At 50.6% G+C, this 20,178-nt stretch overlaps 7 protein-coding genes across 7 annotated transcripts; 3 read left to right on the top strand and 4 right to left on the bottom strand.

Moving 5' to 3' along the window:
• Positions 1–763: 763 nt before the first annotated feature.
• On the top strand, positions 764–2,053 carry brlA (C2H2 type transcription factor BrlA; the record flags this gene model as incomplete). The annotated part of the gene is made up of 1 exon (XM_056910582.1): positions 764–2,053. The coding sequence occupies one exon, from the start codon at positions 764–766 to the stop codon at positions 2,051–2,053; it is 1,290 nt and encodes a 429-aa protein (XP_056766286.1).
• Positions 2,054–6,096: 4,043 nt separating this feature from the next.
• On the bottom strand, positions 6,097–7,936 carry N7458_007201 (uncharacterized protein; the record flags this gene model as incomplete). The annotated part of the gene is made up of 5 exons (XM_056910583.1): positions 6,097–6,490; positions 6,564–7,108; positions 7,190–7,261; positions 7,325–7,667; positions 7,725–7,936. 5 exons carry the CDS (start codon positions 7,934–7,936, stop codon positions 6,097–6,099), a joined length of 1,566 nt encoding a protein of 521 aa, XP_056766287.1.
• A 756-nt stretch (positions 7,937–8,692) lies between these two features.
• N7458_007202 (uncharacterized protein) lies at positions 8,693–11,160 on the bottom strand (the record flags this gene model as incomplete). The annotated part of the gene is made up of 2 exons (XM_056910584.1): positions 8,693–10,699; positions 10,801–11,160. 2 exons carry the CDS (start codon positions 11,158–11,160, stop codon positions 8,693–8,695), a joined length of 2,367 nt encoding a protein of 788 aa, XP_056766288.1.
• A 930-nt stretch (positions 11,161–12,090) lies between these two features.
• On the bottom strand, positions 12,091–14,556 carry N7458_007203 (uncharacterized protein; the record flags this gene model as incomplete). The annotated part of the gene is made up of 2 exons (XM_056910585.1): positions 12,091–14,393; positions 14,466–14,556. 2 exons carry the CDS (start codon positions 14,554–14,556, stop codon positions 12,091–12,093), a joined length of 2,394 nt encoding a protein of 797 aa, XP_056766289.1.
• A 166-nt stretch (positions 14,557–14,722) lies between these two features.
• On the top strand, positions 14,723–15,106 carry N7458_007204 (uncharacterized protein; the record flags this gene model as incomplete). The annotated part of the gene is made up of 1 exon (XM_056910586.1): positions 14,723–15,106. The coding sequence occupies one exon, from the start codon at positions 14,723–14,725 to the stop codon at positions 15,104–15,106; it is 384 nt and encodes a 127-aa protein (XP_056766290.1).
• A 709-nt stretch (positions 15,107–15,815) lies between these two features.
• Positions 15,816–17,186, bottom strand: N7458_007205 (uncharacterized protein; the record flags this gene model as incomplete). The annotated part of the gene is made up of 2 exons (XM_056910587.1): positions 15,816–16,436; positions 16,497–17,186. The coding sequence occupies 2 exons, from the start codon at positions 17,184–17,186 to the stop codon at positions 15,816–15,818; spliced, it is 1,311 nt and encodes a 436-aa protein (XP_056766291.1).
• A 578-nt stretch (positions 17,187–17,764) lies between these two features.
• N7458_007206 (translation initiation factor eIF2B subunit gamma) lies at positions 17,765–19,537 on the top strand (the record flags this gene model as incomplete). The annotated part of the gene is made up of 2 exons (XM_056910588.1): positions 17,765–17,955; positions 18,007–19,537. 2 exons carry the CDS (start codon positions 17,765–17,767, stop codon positions 19,535–19,537), a joined length of 1,722 nt encoding a protein of 573 aa, XP_056766292.1.
• Between the last annotated feature and the right edge of the window lie 641 nt (positions 19,538–20,178).

Genomic DNA, 20,178 nt, shown 5'->3' on the forward strand with positions numbered 1-20,178 from the left:
CGCGTCTCAAGGTCGTTCTCCAGGGAAACCATCACGACCCTATTCTAGGTAACTGAAACCGCGTACCTTTTGTGGCCCCCCCTCTTTCCAGCCACGGGTCTGCAGAGCAGTTGGCCATACTCTATTCGTTCAGTTCGTGCTCCTCTGGTTCCAAGAGACGCGAAGCTGGTGCCACGAACCGGCTATCTGAACCCCTCCACCTCAAACCAGCCCTCCTTTGCCGCGGTAACGGAGGCAGGCTTTTGTCTGCATTCCTGGCCTTGCGTGAAGGGTTCGTCCGGCACGCGACGCGGGCGCCTTTGGATCTCATCCGAGTCATGGCGTATAGCTGTAAGTCCGATTCCCCACCCGGGATTCTATGCTGGCCCAATTTGTTTATTTCTGCTCGTTTGTCCCTCCATTCCCTTCTTCCTTTCCTCTCTTCTTCCAAGGCCCTCGACATTCCTTCTCTTTCCTTCCTCCAAGTCCCTGTGGTCATTGCCAGGCATCACTCCCTCGTGCCTGAGCTCCTGATTTCTTTTGTGTGATCAACGTTCTTTTTCCTTCAACGCTCGTTGCCGTCCCTCGTCATTACAACTCCATCATTCCACTGTGGTTGCTATTGCATCCTGTCCATCGCATACTTTCCTACCTAATCACCTATCAACCTTCATTCCCTTGTACTCCACTAGAATAGTGGACTAAACCCAGTTTCCCTAATATAGGTGATACTATTGTCGATCCTGTCGCCCCACGAGACCTCAAGACCGAAGAACTAGACGACATGAGACCTCAGGGCCAGCAGATTTCGGATCGCTTGACTGTGGAGATTGACTGCCACTCTTTGGGACCCAGTGAATGTCCCTCGATGACTTCGAGTTTCTCTCCTTTAGAGTCTCCGACTCCCACTCCAACCAGTATCTATAGCCAGGGTTCCCTGGCCTCTCCAGGCTGGCACGAAGCCGGCCACTATCACAGCCTTCCTATGGAACGGCGAACTTCCGCCACCCCCCTCCGAAGTGCCTTCAGAATGTCCGACTTCCCGTCAGGTGAGGGCATGGCCATGGCTGTCGGCAACATGGACCGCCAGGACCAGATCCCCATGTCCGCCGAGTACCTATCGGGATATGATGAGAGTGTCGACCAGTTCTGGATCCCCCAGGACTCCATTCCCAAGACATTTGGGCAGCAGACCTTCCCTTATCAGGCCCCCATGCCTCAATATCATCACACTATGGGTCGTAACCACCACTACCGCCAGCAAGCTCAAGCATCCTATTTGCCTGAGTCTGCATCCAACCCTTGCCTTTCCCGTCCCATGTTCAGCCAGCCTGAGCGTCTCCCAAACTCCGTCTCCATGTCGAACATGCTGCCCTGGATGGTGGCAACAGAGTCGATGCCTCCTCAGACAATTACCCCTGCTCAGGCGCTCCACGCACCCGTCACTCCTCCCCCTTCAAATTACTCTGAGTTCCCCGCGAGTCTGCAAACCTTCAAACCTCACACTCCTGCTACCCCGGTGCGATCCATGTCCCTGGGCACACCGGGCAGTGACACGCCCAATAGCCGCATGTCCGGCCATAACGAGTATCAAGAAGAGTACCCAGTGTCTCCAGTTTACAGAGATGGCCAGATGATTCGCACACACCGTCAGCCGACTCGCAAGCCATCCAAAAAGCAGCTGCTGCGGTCCAACTTGAGCCTAGAGAATCTTCCCGCAGTCATCAAGCAAGTCCAGTTCAAGTGCAAGGAGCCTGGGTGCAAAGGCCGCTTTAAGCGTCAAGAGCACCTCAAGCGTCACATGAAGAGCCATTCCAAGGAGAAGCCCCACGTATGCTGGGTGCCGGGCTGCCACCGAGCTTTCTCCCGCAGCGACAACCTCAACGCTCACTATACCAAGACTCACAGCAAGCGGGGTGGTCGCAACCGCTATGTCGCCACCCTCGACGAGACCAGCCCAGATTATGATCCGGATTTCCGTGGCCAGCTGACAGCCGACGGCCGTCCTCTTTACAACACCAAGCTTGAGGACATCCCTGATTGTGACCTCAGCGTTGATGGCTGGGATGATTAGATGTGCCAACAGCCACCACAAAAAGCAAAGTGATGCTACTCCTTAGGGAAGGACAAGAAAAAAAAAACAAAAACAAGCCACGACTCATCCACGCCAACCCCACCAACACAATACAAACACTTTCAATCGAACACGAAATCTTCAAAGACATCAAAGAACTCAAAAAAAAATAAATTCAAACTATCAACAAGAATCCAACGAAATCTGGGCCTCTTGAGGCCGGACATTGATACCCTTGGAGAATGGGCGTCCCACCCATACATGGCATCGGCATTTGACCCGGCCAACAACTATTGGCCGCTACGGCGTTGTATATGGTCTTCCGGTCTGGCGAAGACCACTCCGTGTGATTACTCATTATTATTTCTTCTTTTCTTTCTTGCATAATTTGTCGGGGCGAAAAGGGCCTTGGGGTGGGAATCTGTTTTTACATGTTCTTGAGTTGAGGCGTTTGCATATTATACTGTTGCTCTTCGATCGCGTTTGGGATAATCACTTGGGAGGGATGGGCGATCTTGTACAATCAGCTACAATGCGTTCTCTTTTTGACTTCATCTCTGTCGCGTGTATCATTATCGCTTACCATATTGTGGTATAATAAGGAAAAAAGACATGAGATATTTCCAGTTCACCTCCAGCTTTTGAAGTCTCCGTAAATTACCTCCTCAAGTTCCCATTGAGAAATGTAATCGTTGGTCTAACGTTGTAGATATTCCTCTAGATCGTTGACGACTTTCGCTCTACCTTAGAGAGAGGTCACACCAGACTAGTCAAACCATCTTCGCAAGGCCCCCCACTACGCACTCGGACTACTCGCGTCCCCCGAACTCCACTTCCAACCACCACACCAAAAAGCCACCAGCCCTCAACGCTCCAAACCGTTTCAACAGCTCCAAAATTCTAAATCAGTTTTGCCTCTCTTTCATTAATCTGACAGCCTATTCTTGGCTCATCCGCGCATACAGTCCATTGAATCTTACTAGGCCCCCGTTCCACGGTTCCTGGCGCCTCCGAGCGCAAATGTTACACATCACAACCGCCTTCCGCCAGTCTCATCTGATTCTAGTGCCCACTCGCGACACTTGTACATTTTCCCAGTTTCCCAGATCTCTCTATCCGATGTATGTGGTTTTCTTGTAGTGGTTAGTGGAGTTTGTCTCTGTCATAGGGTGGGTTATGGATGTAAGTTGGTCTGAGTACTCGGTTGTAGTTTTGGTTCTTGTCGCTACTTGGGTTAGAGCCTTGTTCTGCGAGATGTGGCTGGCTGTTCTTGGGCCTTTATCGAGGTTATGGAGTACTTGAACTCGTATTTCCTACCTCTAGAGTAAGTGGTACAGTTCTACTGTATGTATCATCTTGCTGACTGCATCTGCTAAATCCGCCACTTTGATCGTCCCCTTTCTCCGTCTTTCCATGCGTCTTCTGCAATCCAATCCCGACGGGCTGGCTGCTTTTTATGGTCCCTGTTTCCAGAACTGATCATGGCATAAAGGTGCTCTGATCCTTCCATATTCATCGCTCTTCTTCTTGAACGATCCCTCATTCTCGTAGAAATGGAGTGGAGGTCATGCTCTTTTCCTCATACACGTATAGCAGGCTAATGTGAATAATCGTATCGGCCAGTATGGCTATGACCATCGGACTTTGCTCGGCCTGGTTCGCGCCACGAAACTCTGTCTCTGATCTATTGTTCACTGTGGTATCTAAGTACAGTCATAGTGGGATCATGTGGAGTACTTGGGTACTTCTGGATCCGCCTCCGTATGTTTCTCACATTTCAGTCATAGACTACTGTACATCAGGACTCTGCCAGGTACATAGCACGGCGCTCGGACTTGCCCAACTTGTAACTTGTGTTGTTTCTGAGTTTGGACCGTTGTTGGGTGTTTGTGTTCGTCGCAACCGGATCGGGTTTGTTGCATTACTCTCATTCTTCGGGGCTATCAGCGCGATGGCTTGGACCTCAGAGCCGGCTGGTGAACTGGTTGATCCCCCGATGTGTACTACTCATAGGAAAGGCTGGGTCTAGAACGGCAGCGAATTTTTCTTCCTCTTGTCATGATCGCCCCTGCATATCGATTTCGGCAAAATTGGTGCTGAACCTTGGAAAGTCGCACGGTTGAGCATGCCGGTCTTCACACTGGGTTGGAACCTGGCCCAGTCTACTTAGAGTTGATTGAATAATTGTTGATTTCTAAAATGTTACATTAAACTGCTATAAACCTTTTTCTGGTTCCCAGACTTGATCTCCCAGGTAAGATTGGCTATTATCTGAAATTATTTACTCCACCGTATGTCCAGGCTTCGAGTACCTAGACCCCTGGAAGTCGTCGAGCCCGCCGTTACACCGCACCAGCAACCCAGATTTTTGTCTCTGTCGTCTGTATATATGAGTACTGTAGTTGAGTGGTACTTTTTCATCTTATCTTCCGACCGCTGGATGGATAAATCATGGATTATAGACGCGCTCTTTGCTTTTTCCCCAACATCTCCATTCTGGAACCCAGCTCGGAAACGATCCGGCTACGCTATTGATGAATTTGCTTTTTTTTTTGTGACCTCCCCGGTGTTTTTGTTCCTATTTATTTCAAGATCAACTATGCACATTTCGTCGGCTCGTGGACTGTGTACATTTGTACGGATTATAGATTTCAGAAAAGTACTCCGCAGTCGTAGAAGCCACGCCGCGTCCACACGCGGCATGCTCACCGCGATTATTCGCTCAGCTGCAAAACGTCTTATACAGTAATTCTATTCATAATAGATTATCCTCAACATTCCTGAGCTCTGCCCGACCAGTTGGATCCCTGCCGCGTGTCGTGTTGGCATGTCTGTGCACCTGTCGCCGGCTTCTTGAGGAAGGAAAGACCAGAGTAAAGTACTGTAGTACGTATTATCTGCACATTCATTGTCCTGCACGGGCTGCAGAATCAGGCTTTCTTTGGATATTTCCTAACTTTCTATCTTATTTCCTAGTTAGGATGGAATTTGAAAAGTACTTGACTAAATGGAGTTTTTTCTTGTCGATGCAACATTTGAACGAGGAATGCTTGCTGCAGCCTCGGCGCATGGAGCTGCAGTACGTTGTGCGGCATGCATTGGAATGTGAGATTCAAGTGTTGGGATACCATGTTAATCTTCGAGTCGGTCTGGACTTTTGAGAGAATTGTTTGGCCATGGAGGACGTTGATGATCATGATCAACGTGCATGCAATTTGTTCAACGTTGTGAGAGGAGGTTCTTTTTACTCAATATCATGGAGTTGTTTCTCTCATGCATACTATCGTGGGGTACGCGTGCTGTGATCGCCATCCCTCGCTTCGGGAGGGACGTCGTGACAATGGATATGGGTTGATCTGATAGTGTTTAAAATTTGACAATGAGCAGGCTCTCGCATCGTAAATTTCATCCGAAGATGTGCGTGATTTTTGATGTTCGAAAGGAGAAGACAAATGCACATAGACGCAGCTATTGTCGGTGTAGTCCCGTCCCATAGATGCCTGACTATCCAGCGGTGAATGAGCGGATCTGCGTAGTCCTGCTATCTTGGCTTACTTTTTTTTTTTTTTTTTTTTTTTTTTAACAATTTCATTTCAAAATAATGATAGCTACTGTATGTAGCGATCAGTGAACCCTCAATCGAGATATCCCGCCTTTTCCACGATCGGCTGACGTCGAGATAATGTAGCAATTCTTAGGCAGTAAATTGAGGCCAAACGTGGTTATGTCAGCCCTGCATCTGGATTTGACCGATGAATAGAATGGAATGGCGTCGTCAGAATACTGCTATAATCCAGATTTGCAATTTCCCCATATCACGATGCCTACGATGGTTTCTCTGTGGTAATTTGTAATAAATAATATGAAAATAGGTTGTGCTAGATCCTCTGTAGATTGAAATTTCTATAGGTATGACAAGTCTCTCGGATGCGCTGAAATGAATCAAGCCCAATAACCTAGCTGAATAACAAGGGCAGTGCTATATGATAATTCAAATCTCAAAGCCCCGTGTACCTGACACAGCGGCTCAAATACTCATAGCTCTACTCTTCGCTGAGCTTCCCAATTTCCTGGCGCAGGCAGCACTGGTAGGTTCGGAATGCCCGAGTGCTGACCTGTTCATTAAACATCTCGTCCAGATCCTCAAAGGACCGTCCCTTGGTCTCAGGCACCTCAAAGTAGATGATGACTAGGGTAATAGCGCCCAGGCCGGCAAAGATCCACCCAATCTTGCCGCCTAGGTGCGCCTCATCTGTGTTGTACAGGTACGGCATTATGACGTTCCATACGGTAGAGAAGAAGTAGTTGAATGTGAATCCAACAGCCATAGACTTCGCACGAAGACGCACTGCAGAGACTTCTCCAGCTATCGCCATGGCCGGACCGATAGCTGGACCGTAGACCCACCAGGTCAGCTCAAGGAAGATACCGATGACCCTAGTTGGTTATCAGCGTGAGTTCATATTCCATGATATTCGGGTTTAGATTGAGTGGGTTCAATCCTGCTTACCATAAAGCAGTGCTTGAGCTTGGGAAGCATCCAGCAATTCCCATCACAGTGTAGAACACCGTTGAAAGAGACAAGCCGAACATGATGAGTCTTCGGCGTCCACATTTCGCCATGAGATAGGCAGTCAATATCGAACTGGCAAGACCAAAGCCAATGCCAATCTCAGTCATCATTCCAATTTTGGCCGCAGACATGCCCGCCGAGACAAGGAAATAAGGACCGTTCGACATGAAACTAGCTCCGATAATCTGTGACAGACCATTGCATATAAGGATGATTCTGGTACGTCGCCAGTTGACACCGCGGAAGCATTCGAGGAAACTCGCCCCCTTGGCGACAGCACTTCGGGCCTTTTCCTCTTCGTTGACACGGACAATTTGGTCCAACATGGGAATGACCTGCGAAGACTTGTTTCCTAGTTTTTCGAGTGACTTTTGAGCCTTGTCGAGCTGATCTTTCATGACGAGGAAGTAGGGAGACTCGGGAATGAGGGGAAGCAAAAGAACTACGACGCCTGGCCAGACCCAAGCGGCGGCGAACAGCACCTATGATGCGCAATGTTAGTATTTTCTTCTGTCCTGTCTCAAGGGCCGAGCATTAGATCGCGCAATTTGAAGGAGACCTACTTTGTATGCAGCCGTTGTGTCCATCGACATACGCGGCAGCGCAATGGAAGCTGCAATCATGTATCCGAGATTCTGTATATCATTAGTAGCATTAAGATCATAGAAGATAGGCCATTGCCCGGAAGATTTTCTTACCATGCAGAATGTAAAAGCAGACAGGGCAATACCACGAATCTGCATCGGAGTCACTTCAGAAATGTAGGTCTGACCGGTTGTCAAACAGATACCCAGCGACAGGCCATTAACGATCTTTCCCGCGAGGAAAACCCCTGGGGTTGATGCCGTATACACGACGGCTACACCTGCAGCGGAGAAGATGGAGCCCAGTAGGAAAGAAGCACGACGACCGAAGTGATCTTGCACAGGTCCAGCGGCGGTGGCTCCCAGCATTGTGGCAACCTGGGACATCGCACTCCATAGAGACTGCCAATACGCCGGGATAACGTACGACCCATTGCTGAGTACTCCGAATTGAGCTCTGGTATCTCGTTAGCGCGATCAATCAACGAACCGACTAGGTGAGAGCACTACTCACTCGAATCCGGGCATTGACAGTGCTAGGGACAACACCAGGTTGTCAAACCCATACATCAACGCTCCGAGATTGCCATAGAGACAGAACAGAATAACCCAGGGGTTCTGGGCTAGACATTGCCACGGCGATGTTGCCCACTCCGATGACTCCTCCGGGTTGTTCGTGACATTTTCCAGGTGCGCTGAGTTGGACTTGGTGTCTCGATTGTCCATCTTCGTGATTGATTTCTGGTGCAACTTCCAGGATCCACGCATGAAACCTGAACGTTTTGGAGAAGCCCAGAGACCGGCATTTGAAGCAATTCCCCAGCCTTTCCCCGGTTGTGGGGGAGCGTCGTCGTCCCGACCCACTGTGAAGCGAAATTCGGGGGATGATAAACCGACCCGTGCCCGGGTATTCCGAGGAGCATAGTGGACAGTGGACACACCTTGTGTTTCGCCACGTAGATTTTTATGTAATTTTTTTTCACCAGAGTTCCTTATCAGGGACAACCCACTTGAAATTGAGGGAATTATGTTCACAGATCATCAAAACATTTATAAGATGCAACCGAGGTTGTCATTTCGACTTTGCAACATTTCGGACTGTAGTGTGCTCGGCATTGGAGGCTCTGGACTCGGCTTCGGATTAACCAAGTGGGGCCGATAGTGATCCTGTCGCTGCCTGAGATTTCAGGCAAAACAGCAAGAAGTCAGGCAACTATTGTTGTCTTGCATGTTGGTACTTAAGGGACAAGCCGAATATTTATTGAAGGATTCCGATATTCTACAGTGCCGAATGGAGATGAATAAATCTAATAGTTATGTATTCTAAGAACCGGGTCCGTAAGCGTGGTACTTCCCTGATTCCCAAGGGTAATGCTTCGAAACTTGATATAATATGGGATTATCATACCCTAAACTAGGTAGCTCTATAATTGTGGATTTTTAAAATGACATGTCACGACTCGTTCACCAAAATGCACAACCCTAGCATCGGACTGTCTTCCGGGAGAAAACAATCGCCTTCTCCTTTTCTAGTCGCTGAGTTGATGAGACCCCATCAAGAATGATCTCAGCTTCAACCTCTGCAGTAGCCTTCACCTCGAGGCCTCCATCCTTTGTCCAGGATAGTGAGACATCTCCTACTGGGGTAAAGAAAGTTCCGCGAGCGCTCTCCAACAGGTCCATTTTAGGCGCAATGCGGATCTTCTTAAATCCTGGTAGCGCAGGCGAGATACCGAATACCTGGGTCACGATTTCGTGGACAGGACTCGCGCTCCAACCGTGGCAATCACTGCGGGCATTCTGCTCAAACTCAGCCCATGTGGTCAGGTTATCTGCAATCATGCGTCTCCACGGATCGATCAGGTTGTCAAACGCTTGTGTATACAGGCCGACCTTCTCGACAGCACGGAAGAGGTAGAATTTCATCGAATAGGAGCACTTTGCCAACGATTTGTCTTCCAATGTCCGGGACATGAGCTCCTTGGCTGCGGTCCCTGTAGTGCTCTCAGACAGAATGGCAAACACCTGGCTGTGCTGGCTATATTCCTTGGTCGATGGTCCATCCAAATAGAGCCCATCTTCATAACAGTGGCGGTTCACAGCGCTTCGTAGAGCATCTGCACGAGCAGTATACTCTTGTGCCGTATCATTTCTTCCCACAAAGGTACAGACTTCAGTTGCTTGCATCAGTGCCACGGTGTATAGAAGACTGTTAAAGGTGGCAGCCCCGGTGGTGGTATATGCCCGCGGCATGCACGACTCGAAGATCTTTCCAGGTACAGACCATTCCGGCACCCAGTCGATGAATGGCCAAGTATCATGATCGAAGCGACCAACAAGACCGAGTTCGTTGATCCGCTCATCGAAATGGTTCAGGATGCCATCAATGGTACTCAAATACCGACGTGCAACGGAAGTGTCGGCGAAATAATGCATGTGGTCATACACCATCGCCACAAAGTACAGAGAGAATTGAGGGATCTGGGTACTGCGGAAACCTGTGGGGAATTGGGCTTTGACCAATCCATCGGGACCCTGACTTGCGTGATACTCTTGCAGAGTCTTGCGGGCGAGGCGATCGTCGGAGGAAAGTTGATAGGTGAACAGCATCTGCAGACGCGAGTCTGATACAAACTGATTCTGTTCGTAGAATGGACAGTCTTCATATGTTTCATGTCGGCAGTTTTGCAGAGTTGTCAGGCTGATATTCCAGATGTTGTCCAATTCCGTGCCAGATTGCACCCCAGTCGTGATTTCAAGTGGATAGTATGTCTCACGGAAGGTGAAGCTCCGAAGAGTCAATGGTTGTTCGCTAGCTGTGATCTTGAGTTGGGCGTATCGGAATGTTCTAAACCAGAACGGCTCGAACGTGTGCTCCAGCTGGCCATCACAAACTGTATAAATGTCCTTGATCCCGTACAGCCGGCCACTGGAGTCAGCTCGATTAGACTTAGATCGAGGCTTTGGGAAAGGAGCAATATCCACCCCCAGGTCCTTCTCGTAGCATTCAGCGTAGTGAAGGATGACCTTCGAGCCCTTTCCACCGCTGCACTGAAGGGTAATGAAACCAGTCGTCAAAGAGCTCACTTCAATGTCGACAGTGACTGTTTCTCCGGCTGGGACCACAACGGCACCGTCTTCCTTGATGAAACTCTTCCACTGATCCTGTGCAATCGAGCCTTGGCATTTAACCACTCCATCAAATCTTCCAAACTTCTCAGGCAGTGCCGGGATAGGGCGTGGGGCCAACTTCCAAGGGCTTGTCATTGGCAGCATCTTTGCGGGGCGGAACGGGAAAATGGCTCTCACCCAGTTGGAATCGTCATACCCAGGCAGCTCCCAACCGGTGAGTTCCTGTGCCTCTGCCACTCTCTCATGGTTCGAGAGAAACGGAGGGCCGAGGATGTAGTTCCACTCAGAGTAAGGAATAATCTGTCGATTGGTTTCTTCCACACATCTCCACGTTTCATCGGTTGATACTGACAGCCCCTACAGGATACGCTTTCATTAGAATTGGGAAAACAAAAGAAAATTGACGAAAATTGTGTGAGCCCTCATAAGATTAGACTTGCCTCGATCTCACCATGCACCATAAGTCCCGGCAACTCTGTTCGAATAATCGACGACGACCCAGGTTCGACGGATGAATACCGCAGTACGCGAGCACTGATCACATTCCCCCCCATCTTCAAGTACGGGAAGATATCGACCGTTTCATAGTGCCACCTCTCTGCATAGCTCTTGCAAGGGCCGAAGCTCGCACGCTGACCATTCACATAGAGCCGATAGCGAGTATCTGCAGATACGTGGACGGGAAACTTCCTAATGCTGGTGGGAGCGGTCCACTGGAAGTTCTTGCGAAAGAGAAAGTATTGGCCATTATGAATGTCCTCCTCGCGATAGTTGGGCGTCCAAATCCATTGCGCTGACTTTGTCCAAGGAGACACCATTTTGTAGGGAAAATACTCAGGGTATCAAAAGAGGTATGCGAAGCATGTTGAAACCCCGCGCCAGCAGATAAGTCAATGTCGGGGGAGTGCGTCGTGTGGAAGTGTGGGTGTGAAGGACTCGGCTCGGATATCCCGATCGGCGTGTTTTACCCCGAACGATGGCCGTCGGCTTGACCGCAGCCAACGCTTGCCGACATGGAGAGCATCTGCCGGGAAGATGTACTGTACTACTGTACTACGGGGATACCTCCTCGCGGCATGAATAATCGGATTATGAATTACTGCTAAAGGAATAACTAGAAGTGGGTATGTGAAAATTGAATTGACGTGACAACCTAAATGACATGACTGGCGTCTTCTTGCATTTTGGGCCAATTCCAAACCTCGACTGCCAAACCCACTGAAAAGACAAACAACCAAACCCTCTTCCTTATTTGGAAGAAAAGAACTCCTGTGCAGAATGGTATCAAGTCCTGAACCCATTGGAATCCCCGCCAAACACATGAGCAGAAAAGTCAAGAGAAAATCAAAGAAGAAGAAGAAAGAACCGGTCTCCGGAAGATAGTACAATCAAGAAGGGGAAAATGAAAACCAAGGGGAAAACAACCATGGGAAGATCTTGCAGTAACGCCGGCCTTTGAACCTCCGTGCTGCCCGAGCCCTGTACAAAAATGTGAAATAGAAAGAAAAAACGAAGAAAAGCAAAAACGATGCGACCCAAGGAAACCATGGGGAAAGAACAAACCAAAGAAAAGATGATACCAGAAAACAAAAGGTTCTGGCTCCACCACGCAAAGCCATTGCTGATCACCTCCCCATCAATCTAGGTCCTCGCCAAATGTTGCGTTTGATGTCGTAGATCCATGGGAACCCAAATCTCGGAGAGTGCAGGCATTAGTTAAGGATTAGCAATTTCAGTCTTATTTGCAATCAATTCCCCATCCCATTATGCATCATATTTTGCTGCTGTTGCTGCTGCATCTGTTGAGCATGCATAGCACTTGCTCGCTGTTGCTGAGCAGCTTCTCGATCACGTCGCATCAAATCTTGCACCCATACCTTAGCACTCTTCTCCAACCCAGCACCATATTGCTGGGCGATCTGAGGTGGATATTGAGTTGGTGGTCCATACTGGGTCATGTATCTCTGGGACATCTCATGACGCAACTGAAGGAGACGTTGCTGGTAGAGTCGGTTGTAACGTTGAGCAATGTTGCCTTGGATGTTTGGCATCTGGCCTCCATTTGCTTGAGCGGCAGCCATCAGCATCTGTTGCTGTTGTTGCTGTTGTTGTTGCTGTTGCTGTTGCTGCTGTTGAGCGGTCATTTGTGGACTGCCCTGATGGATTTGTTGCTGCTGTTGGTTCGGTTGACCTTGCTGAATCTGGCCTCCCTGCTGTTTCACCATTTGCATCTGCGCGAACTGAGCCCGCATGAGCTGTGCCTGGTATGCTTGCTGGCTGTGCTGAGGAATGTTTTGCATATTGGGCTGCTGCTGCTGCTGCTGCTGCTGCTGCTGCTGCTGCTGTTGATGCTGGGCCTGCTGAGCCTGCTGGGCTTGTTGGGCCTGCAGCATTTGCTGTTGCTGATGAGACTTGATATTCTGAGCAGCGTGCGCGTTCGCTTGCATCTGAGCAAGTTGTTGTGGAGTAAACTGGGTCGCGCCAGCCATTTGACCACCTTGTTGAGCAAGGAGCTGTTGTCTCTGTTGTAATAACATTTGCTGTTGCGGAGTGAGGCCCATTGCAGCACCATTCATCTGCGGATTTTGGGCCATAGGCTGGTTCATCATCGGGGTTTGAGCCATGGTGTGAGTAGGACTGCCGTGATTCATTCGCTGAGTCGGAGTGACATTGCGCATGATAGGGGTGGCTTGTGACATCGCCGGTGTAGCCTGGGTCATCTGTGGTGTTCCATGTCGGCTAGCTCCTTGCTGACTTCTGGAAGGTGCCATAGGGTGGGCCATCATGTTTGGATGCGCGTGCTGCATAGAGGATGGAGGTCGTGGCGGGCTTCCTGACTGCTGAGATGCGCTGATACTCATTGGAACGGCCTGTGTCGCCATAGCGTTACCAACAAGCGGCGAGGAAGTGCTGTGGGGGGTTTGGTGGCGTACGATGGGGGAGGACTGCTGCCCTTGAGTGACACCATTCGGCTGGGCCATGACGTGGCGATTTTGAGCTGCCAGTTGAGCTTGTGCCTGCTGGGCAGCGAGTTGCTGTCTGCGCGCCTCCTCCTTGGCATGCTGCTCTGCTTGCTGTTGTTCCAAGGCACGGCGTCGCTCCTTTTCTTGCTCTTGTTGCTGTCTCTTGGCCAGTTCTTGTTTCAGCTTCATCTCATGCTCACGTTTCGCCTTTTCCTCGTGCTGCATGCGAATCGTCTCCAAAGTCTTGAAGCGCGAGAAGCGAGGTTCAAACGGTGCCACACCGGCTGTGTCATCCACAACAGCGGTCTTGGAGGTGCCAGCTGCTCCAGAAGCGTTAGGCTGTAGACGTTCATCCATGATGAGCATGAACCGTTCTTCCTCAGCTGCGAGCGCCTCGTCTGCAGCAAGCTCGGCCACGGTTCTCTTGCGGCGCTTAGGCGATGGTGGCGGATCGTTGTGCAGTGGGTTCTTCAGGAAGTCCAGCAGAACTTGTGAATCTTCAAAGCTGTCCACGGTATCGAGATAGAGAGGGGGAGCCAAGCTATTCACAAGAAGCGCTTCACACTCGGGAAGGTCTTGCGGCTCCACAAGTGTCTTCTGTCGCTTTGCAGGATGGCCCCGCTCGGGTTGTGTGGTGACAGGCGATTGAGGGATGACTGAGGAGGATTGTGTACGGGAAGCTTGGTTTGAAGCAGCGGCTTTTGGGTCCGGGGTGGTCACGAGAAGAGTCAATTCTGCCTGTAACACACGTGGCGTAGGGTGAAGAACAGTGGTGAAGACACGAGGCTTAGGTGAGCCAGATTTCTGCTCCGATCCGCTCGCTTGGCTCTGAGGTTCAGAACTCTCACCCTTCGTTTGGTTCTCAGCCTGACTTTGGCCAGGAGTTGGGGTCTCTGGTGGCTTAGAGCTTTGTACGTCGGTGGTGAGCTGGTTCTGCTTCGGATATGGGACAAATGCCGAGGGAGTGACGTGCTCGTTGTAGTTGTGAAGAGAGAACGGGCTGTTGTTCTCGTTGTTTGTTGACACAGAAGTCTTTTGGGCTTGGGCGGAGACAGACTTGTGGTCGACCACGCGCACGATGAGGCAACCTTGAGAGAGGATTATTATCGATAAGAATTCTATCAAACCTTACAAATCTATGAATTCAGGATGATAAATACCTTCGTAAAACTTCACGCCCCCGTGTAATAGCTCCTCGATGATCTCGTGCGGAACTGTCCCGGCGCGGAGGTGTTCAATGATCACTTTCATCTCCGAATTATATGGAAAGCTTCCATCTTGCTGTTCAAATCGAAAGTGGGTGGGGTGAAGGTGCAGGATAAGAGAGGGAGGGCATTTGGCGTATTTCTTGAGTATATAGGACGTAGTTTTGACTATAGTGGTCAGACGAAGTCAGTAATCGCAGGGTGGCAATAAGATGGCATTGGCCGATGATGCGCGGAGAATGATCTCACCATATGGCTCAGGTTTCATTTTTGAGCCCCGATGCTCATTCCCCGCGGATGAAGTTCGCGTCACTGGCCGGTTCTGTCGCAAAGCTCCGTCGCCGGGCCGTTGCGACTGGGTCTTGATGCGATTCAGAGCGCCTTTAGGATTGTTTGATAAATTGGTCACACCATTGGTCAGATTTGAGCTCGATCCAGCAGAAGTGTTACCGAGAGGACGTTGGGAGGAGGAGGTGGTGGGAGAAGATGAGGGTTGCTGGGCTTTGACTCCGTTCACCCCAGTCTGGGGAAAGGCGGGGGCGGCCGCTTCATCTTCGGAGGATGAGAGCCTGGCTTCGAGACCGCAGTCGCCATGATGATCGGCGCACAGAGCGCGACGCGGAAACTTCCAGTATGTGAAAATATGCTTTATTCAGAGATCGATTCGACGATATCGGTTGAAATCCGGGGTCCGAGAAAGAATGGGATGACCGAGGTGCGAGACATGTGGGGATCGGTCGGTCGGCCCTGGTCACCAACACAGCGAGTTCCAAGTTGAAAATTGATTTGTATAGCCAGAGACGACTAAGAAAAGAGAGCGGAGGCGTCCATCAACCGATGTCGCTTGGGGGGAAGGGGTCCGGGGAGGCGCTGGGCGGCGGAAGCCTTGTAGAGGGAGGTGATGATGCCAAGCCGCGGGCGAGACGTGACGCAGTCACATGACATTCCGTTCCGGGATTAGCGTGTTTTGTGTCCTGGGTATGTTCTGAAGTAATCGCCTACGAGCATCGGCACTGTCTCCATTGCAGGCATTAAGCCGTTTACTTGAAAGAATGAAGTTGATCGGAGTAAGGTGACTGCATTACGGAAGCTATCTTGGGGGTGTTTGGCAGCATGCGAGTGCTTCTAGGCCTCGAGAGCTGACATTTCTGGAGGATAATCAACAAACATAAAGCCAAAAAGAACAAGGGGAATCGAAGGCACACAATCATAAGGGAAAAGGTGAGAGCAAATATAGACATGCAGGTGGAAAGAGTATCAACATTAACATCATGGGGTTTTGACTGATTATTTCGGGAAGGGTGTTCAGTCCAACCCACGCACTCGGCGGCGCCAATCGTCTCCTACACGAAGCGCGTCAACGACGTCGATACGCTTACCGATGCCAATGGTACCCTCCTTCTGCCACCATTTCTCTCCCTTATCGGCAAGGGCGGACTCGTCATCGCTATCAATGAGGCCTCCTCGGCCGCCCTCATCGCCAACCACAACAATGACCTGGCGAACCCAACCTGAAATGTGTTGGACAGCATCACCCTCACTGCCAGTCAAAGATTCCTGGACATAGACCAGGTCCGGTGACAGGTGGCGCACAAGGTGCACATAACCGCCGGCTGTGTTGAAGGGCATAATCATGCTCTCTTTCTCAACAATTGCCTGGGCCTGGGTGTACAAGGTCTTGAAGAGCGGGGTTGTACCATCAATATCATCGTCTTGACGGGACTCTACATTGGTCAAATCGCCAACCAATTCGGCCGAAGAATTCGCCTCCTCGGTTGCGATGTTGGAGTAGGAGGAAGCGATGGAGGTGGTCTGGCGAGAGGTACTACCTTGTCCAATCGCATGCTTGAGATCAGGAGCATAGATCAAAACGAAGATTCGAGAAGTATCGAGATCGACATGTTCGGGGAGGTGAGAAAGGATAGACTGCGATTGTCAGTAAGGAACAAGCAGGTCAAGGCAGTAAGTGTAAAGACAGAGGCATACAGCGTGTTCCGAAGCGAATTCGTCAGAGTCCGATGGCGAAAGGGACGATATGACAATAGCAACAGTCTTCTTCTTCTTTTCATATGTGTTCTGGCCAGCAGCGGGTGCACGGCTCGGTAACGCCCCGCTCATAGTTGGTCCAGCAGGCGTTTGTTGATCTCTTTGGGTGGCCCGGGACTGAGCTTCCTCGGACCATCTGGTGTGATCTTCAAAGTCACCGCGGTTTTCTTCCCGAATCGAGGTGAGTGCACCGCCAACATAGGCACCAGCCGCAGTTACACTAGCCATGACTCTCCGACTGGCCCCGTCGAAGAGCTGTTGGGGACTAGGGGTTCGGCGCAAAGCACCCTGCATACGACCCATGAAGCTGGGATCATAAGGGTTATCACCGGGTGTTGTTCCCGGCCCTGTACCTCGCGCATAATCCCCTGTCTCGTATGAAGGAGGATAGTCGCTGCCGACAGTACCGGGAGGTGGACGGGGATAATGACCGTCCGGCCCATCGTGGGGGCGGTCATTTTCGTCGTCCTCGTCACGTTCGCTCCAAATCCAAGCTGCAATGCTCAGCGTCGCAACTCCCACTGTGAGAGCCAAGGGAATCCAGTATCCCATCGCCGTACGCCGGCCTGTCGAGCTGAATCCAGTGCCGGCTCCACCGCGGTGGCGACGAGAATCCTGGGGGAAAGACATTGCGATCGCGGGGACGTTGTTTAACGATAGCGCATTTAATTATATTCAATCGCGGTCGCAATGACTTGCCAGTCACATTTCACTTTTCCTTGACAACAGACTCGATGTGGAGAAGGCGCAGGAAATGCAGTAGATGCAGGAGGGAAGATGGGGGACCTCGACCTCGGAGCACGGAAACATGTGGCTGGACAAGCCCCCATGGTAACCGCGGTGTTTACGGCTGTCGCATTGTTTGCACTGTTTGGTGCCAATTAAAACTGGAGGCGGGTCACGGGCTGACTCATCGCTATCATCACGTGATAGTATCAAAAAATAGCGACCCGCTTGATGCTTCAAAGCGACAGTTATTGCCTGGAGTGGTCCCGGCCAGTTAGAGAGGTTTGAACGCATTTACAGCCATTGAGGACTCGGCGAAGCTCGATTGAAGTTTTCCCCTCGATCATAACGACCGACCCACAAGTTCAAACCAGCAATCATCCATCCATCATCCATCCCACTTTCGCCGCGGGGCTCACTTATTCGACCAGGCCTATATCCGATCAACGCATTAGATTCGTCTCAACCAGGGTGTCATCAAAATGCCGTCCCCTTCGGCAGTCGTCCCTGGGGTTGGCATCCAAGCCTTGATTTTGTGCGGACCTGGAGTTTCCCTGAACACCTTCACTACGAACGAGGAATACCCCAAAGCACTAATTCCCTTGGCCAATCGGCCCCTGATCTATTACCAGCTATCATGGCTGAAGAAATCAGGCATCACCGGTAAGGATTCGTGACTATTCAATTTTGCTTCTGAAGTGAGCAGCTAATGAATGAGTTGCAGACATCACATTGATCACACCCCCTCGACCGCCGCTCCTCTTCAGGCCGCTCTACAACAAAACCCGCATCTCACCTCTCTACCGACGCCGTCGCCATCAGTCCTTGCGCCGAAAGGTCTCGATCTAAACATGGGAACCGCAGAGCTACTCCGTTTGCCCGAAGTGCAAGCCTGCATCAAGACCGACTTCCTTCTGCTTCCTTGCGACTTGGTGTGCGAAATTCCCGGCGAGTCGCTTCTGGAAGCTTGGATGGTCTCGCAAAGTGCGTTGGGAGGCTCGTCTACCGTCTCCGAGGGACGGAATGCTCATGGCCCAACATCTTCTGGACCTGGTGGTGAGAAGGGTGGTCGTCGCGGTGGTTTGACCGTGTTCTACCAAACGCAAAACCGGGAAGAATCGGTCAAGGGCGAGGGAACCGATTTCGTGGCCATCGCACCCCTCGAAGATGATGAGGCACCGGCAGTATCGCATGCCGTTGACGGCCCTGCAGCTCTGAGACACAATTTGTCCAAGGTTATACTGTCTATGCCCATGGCAACTATCAAGGAGAAGATGGAACAGGACAAGGGCCTACTTCTACGGCATTCGCTTACGGAAAGACACCCTCGCGTCAAGATGCTTAGCACTTTCCGGGATGCTCATCTTTATATATTCCCCTATTGGGTCAAAGAGCTGGCCCTTCGGCAAGAAAAGTTCCAGTCAGTTAGCGAAGACCTGGTCGGCTTCTGGGCAAAAGCTGAATGGCAGCGGGGACTAGGCGAGAAGTTGGGGATGGATGAGATCTTCCATCGAGAAAATGGCCAGCATGCTGAGAACGGAAGCTACGACGGGGAATCAATAGAAGAGGAGATTGACCTTCTTGCCATGTCCACCACTAGCTCAAGGCCAAACATCAAGGTGGCTCGACCCATTCCCACCTCTTCCTTTGCATCCCGAGTGTCCAATCTCTCGAGCGATGCCGAGAAACCAGAACTGAAGATTCCTCCTCTCCTAGCTTACGTGCAGCGCGGCTCCGCGCCATTCGTCCGCCGTGTTGACAGCAGCGCGATCCTGCTCTCTACGGCTCTCCGTCTGGCCAAGCTCGAGTCCGTTGAAGAAGCCGGTGCGGCTGCTTCGCCCTTTGCCCTCCCTCAAAAGATTGCACACCCCGAAGGTATTGCTCAACGGACCACCATCACCAAGTCTGACTGCTTGGTCGGTCATAACACCACCGTCGAGTCAAAATGTGTGATCAAGGAAAGTGTTATTGGTGCAAACGTGAAGATTTGCTCAGGAGCGCGTTTGCAAAGGTGTTTGATCATGGATGGCGCCGTCGTGAATAGCTCTTGCACACTTACCGGCTGTATCGTCGGACGCAGGGCGGTAATTGGAAAGGATTCGGTTCTGAAGGACTGTGAAGTTGGTGATGGATATCTTGTTGAGGAAGAGACGGATGCCAAAAATGAAAAGTTTATGATCTTTGAGGGGTTGGAAGATGATGAGGATATGGGTAGCTCTGGGGATTTTGATGGAGAGGATGAGCTTGGATTCTAAGCTTGGGTCTCTTGTCTCTATGTGCTTGTTTGATACCTCTATTATGTCTTGACGAAATACAGATAGATTTCATGACCCGACATAAAAAGACAATCGCAATTTCAAAGCTACACCACCTACATCATACGAATGGTTCCAGACAAGGCTGATCTGTCCTTGAGCTTGGACATAGAACTTGAAATGCCCTACTATGATCTATACTCTATCCCATCTCCCAAAAGACTGATCGCCATTTGTTAATTCACAAACCCCGTCTTCAGCCCTGCAGCCCCACCGTTAAAATCGCAATCAGCTCGAGAGACCTAAAGATGCAGTGTACATTCCCCCAGATCATTGGAACTACCAGCGGGATTAGCAATATGGCCAGATCCCAGCTGGCCGCATCGAGGCCACATTTCACCTGTACTAGGGTGTCGTATGCTTGTTGTACTGTCATTGGATGCCGTGGGACTTGAGATGCCCTATGAGAAAGGTTAGTATTATCACAATCTGTGTAGCCCTGTAGGCACGGTGCTCAATATAATATTTGAGCATGGATGGCTTAACATGGTGCAATATGATCTACCTTCGTCCACTTGTTTGCTTGATGTGATGGAGTTAGTAAGATCTCACTTGGGCGTCATCTCAGCTGATCATATGGC

Source organism: Penicillium daleae (assembly GCF_028827525.1).
Source record: "Penicillium daleae strain IBT 16125 chromosome Unknown utg000006l_segment0_segment0, whole genome shotgun sequence".
Classification (NCBI taxonomy): Eukaryota; Fungi; Ascomycota; class Eurotiomycetes; order Eurotiales; family Aspergillaceae; genus Penicillium; species Penicillium daleae.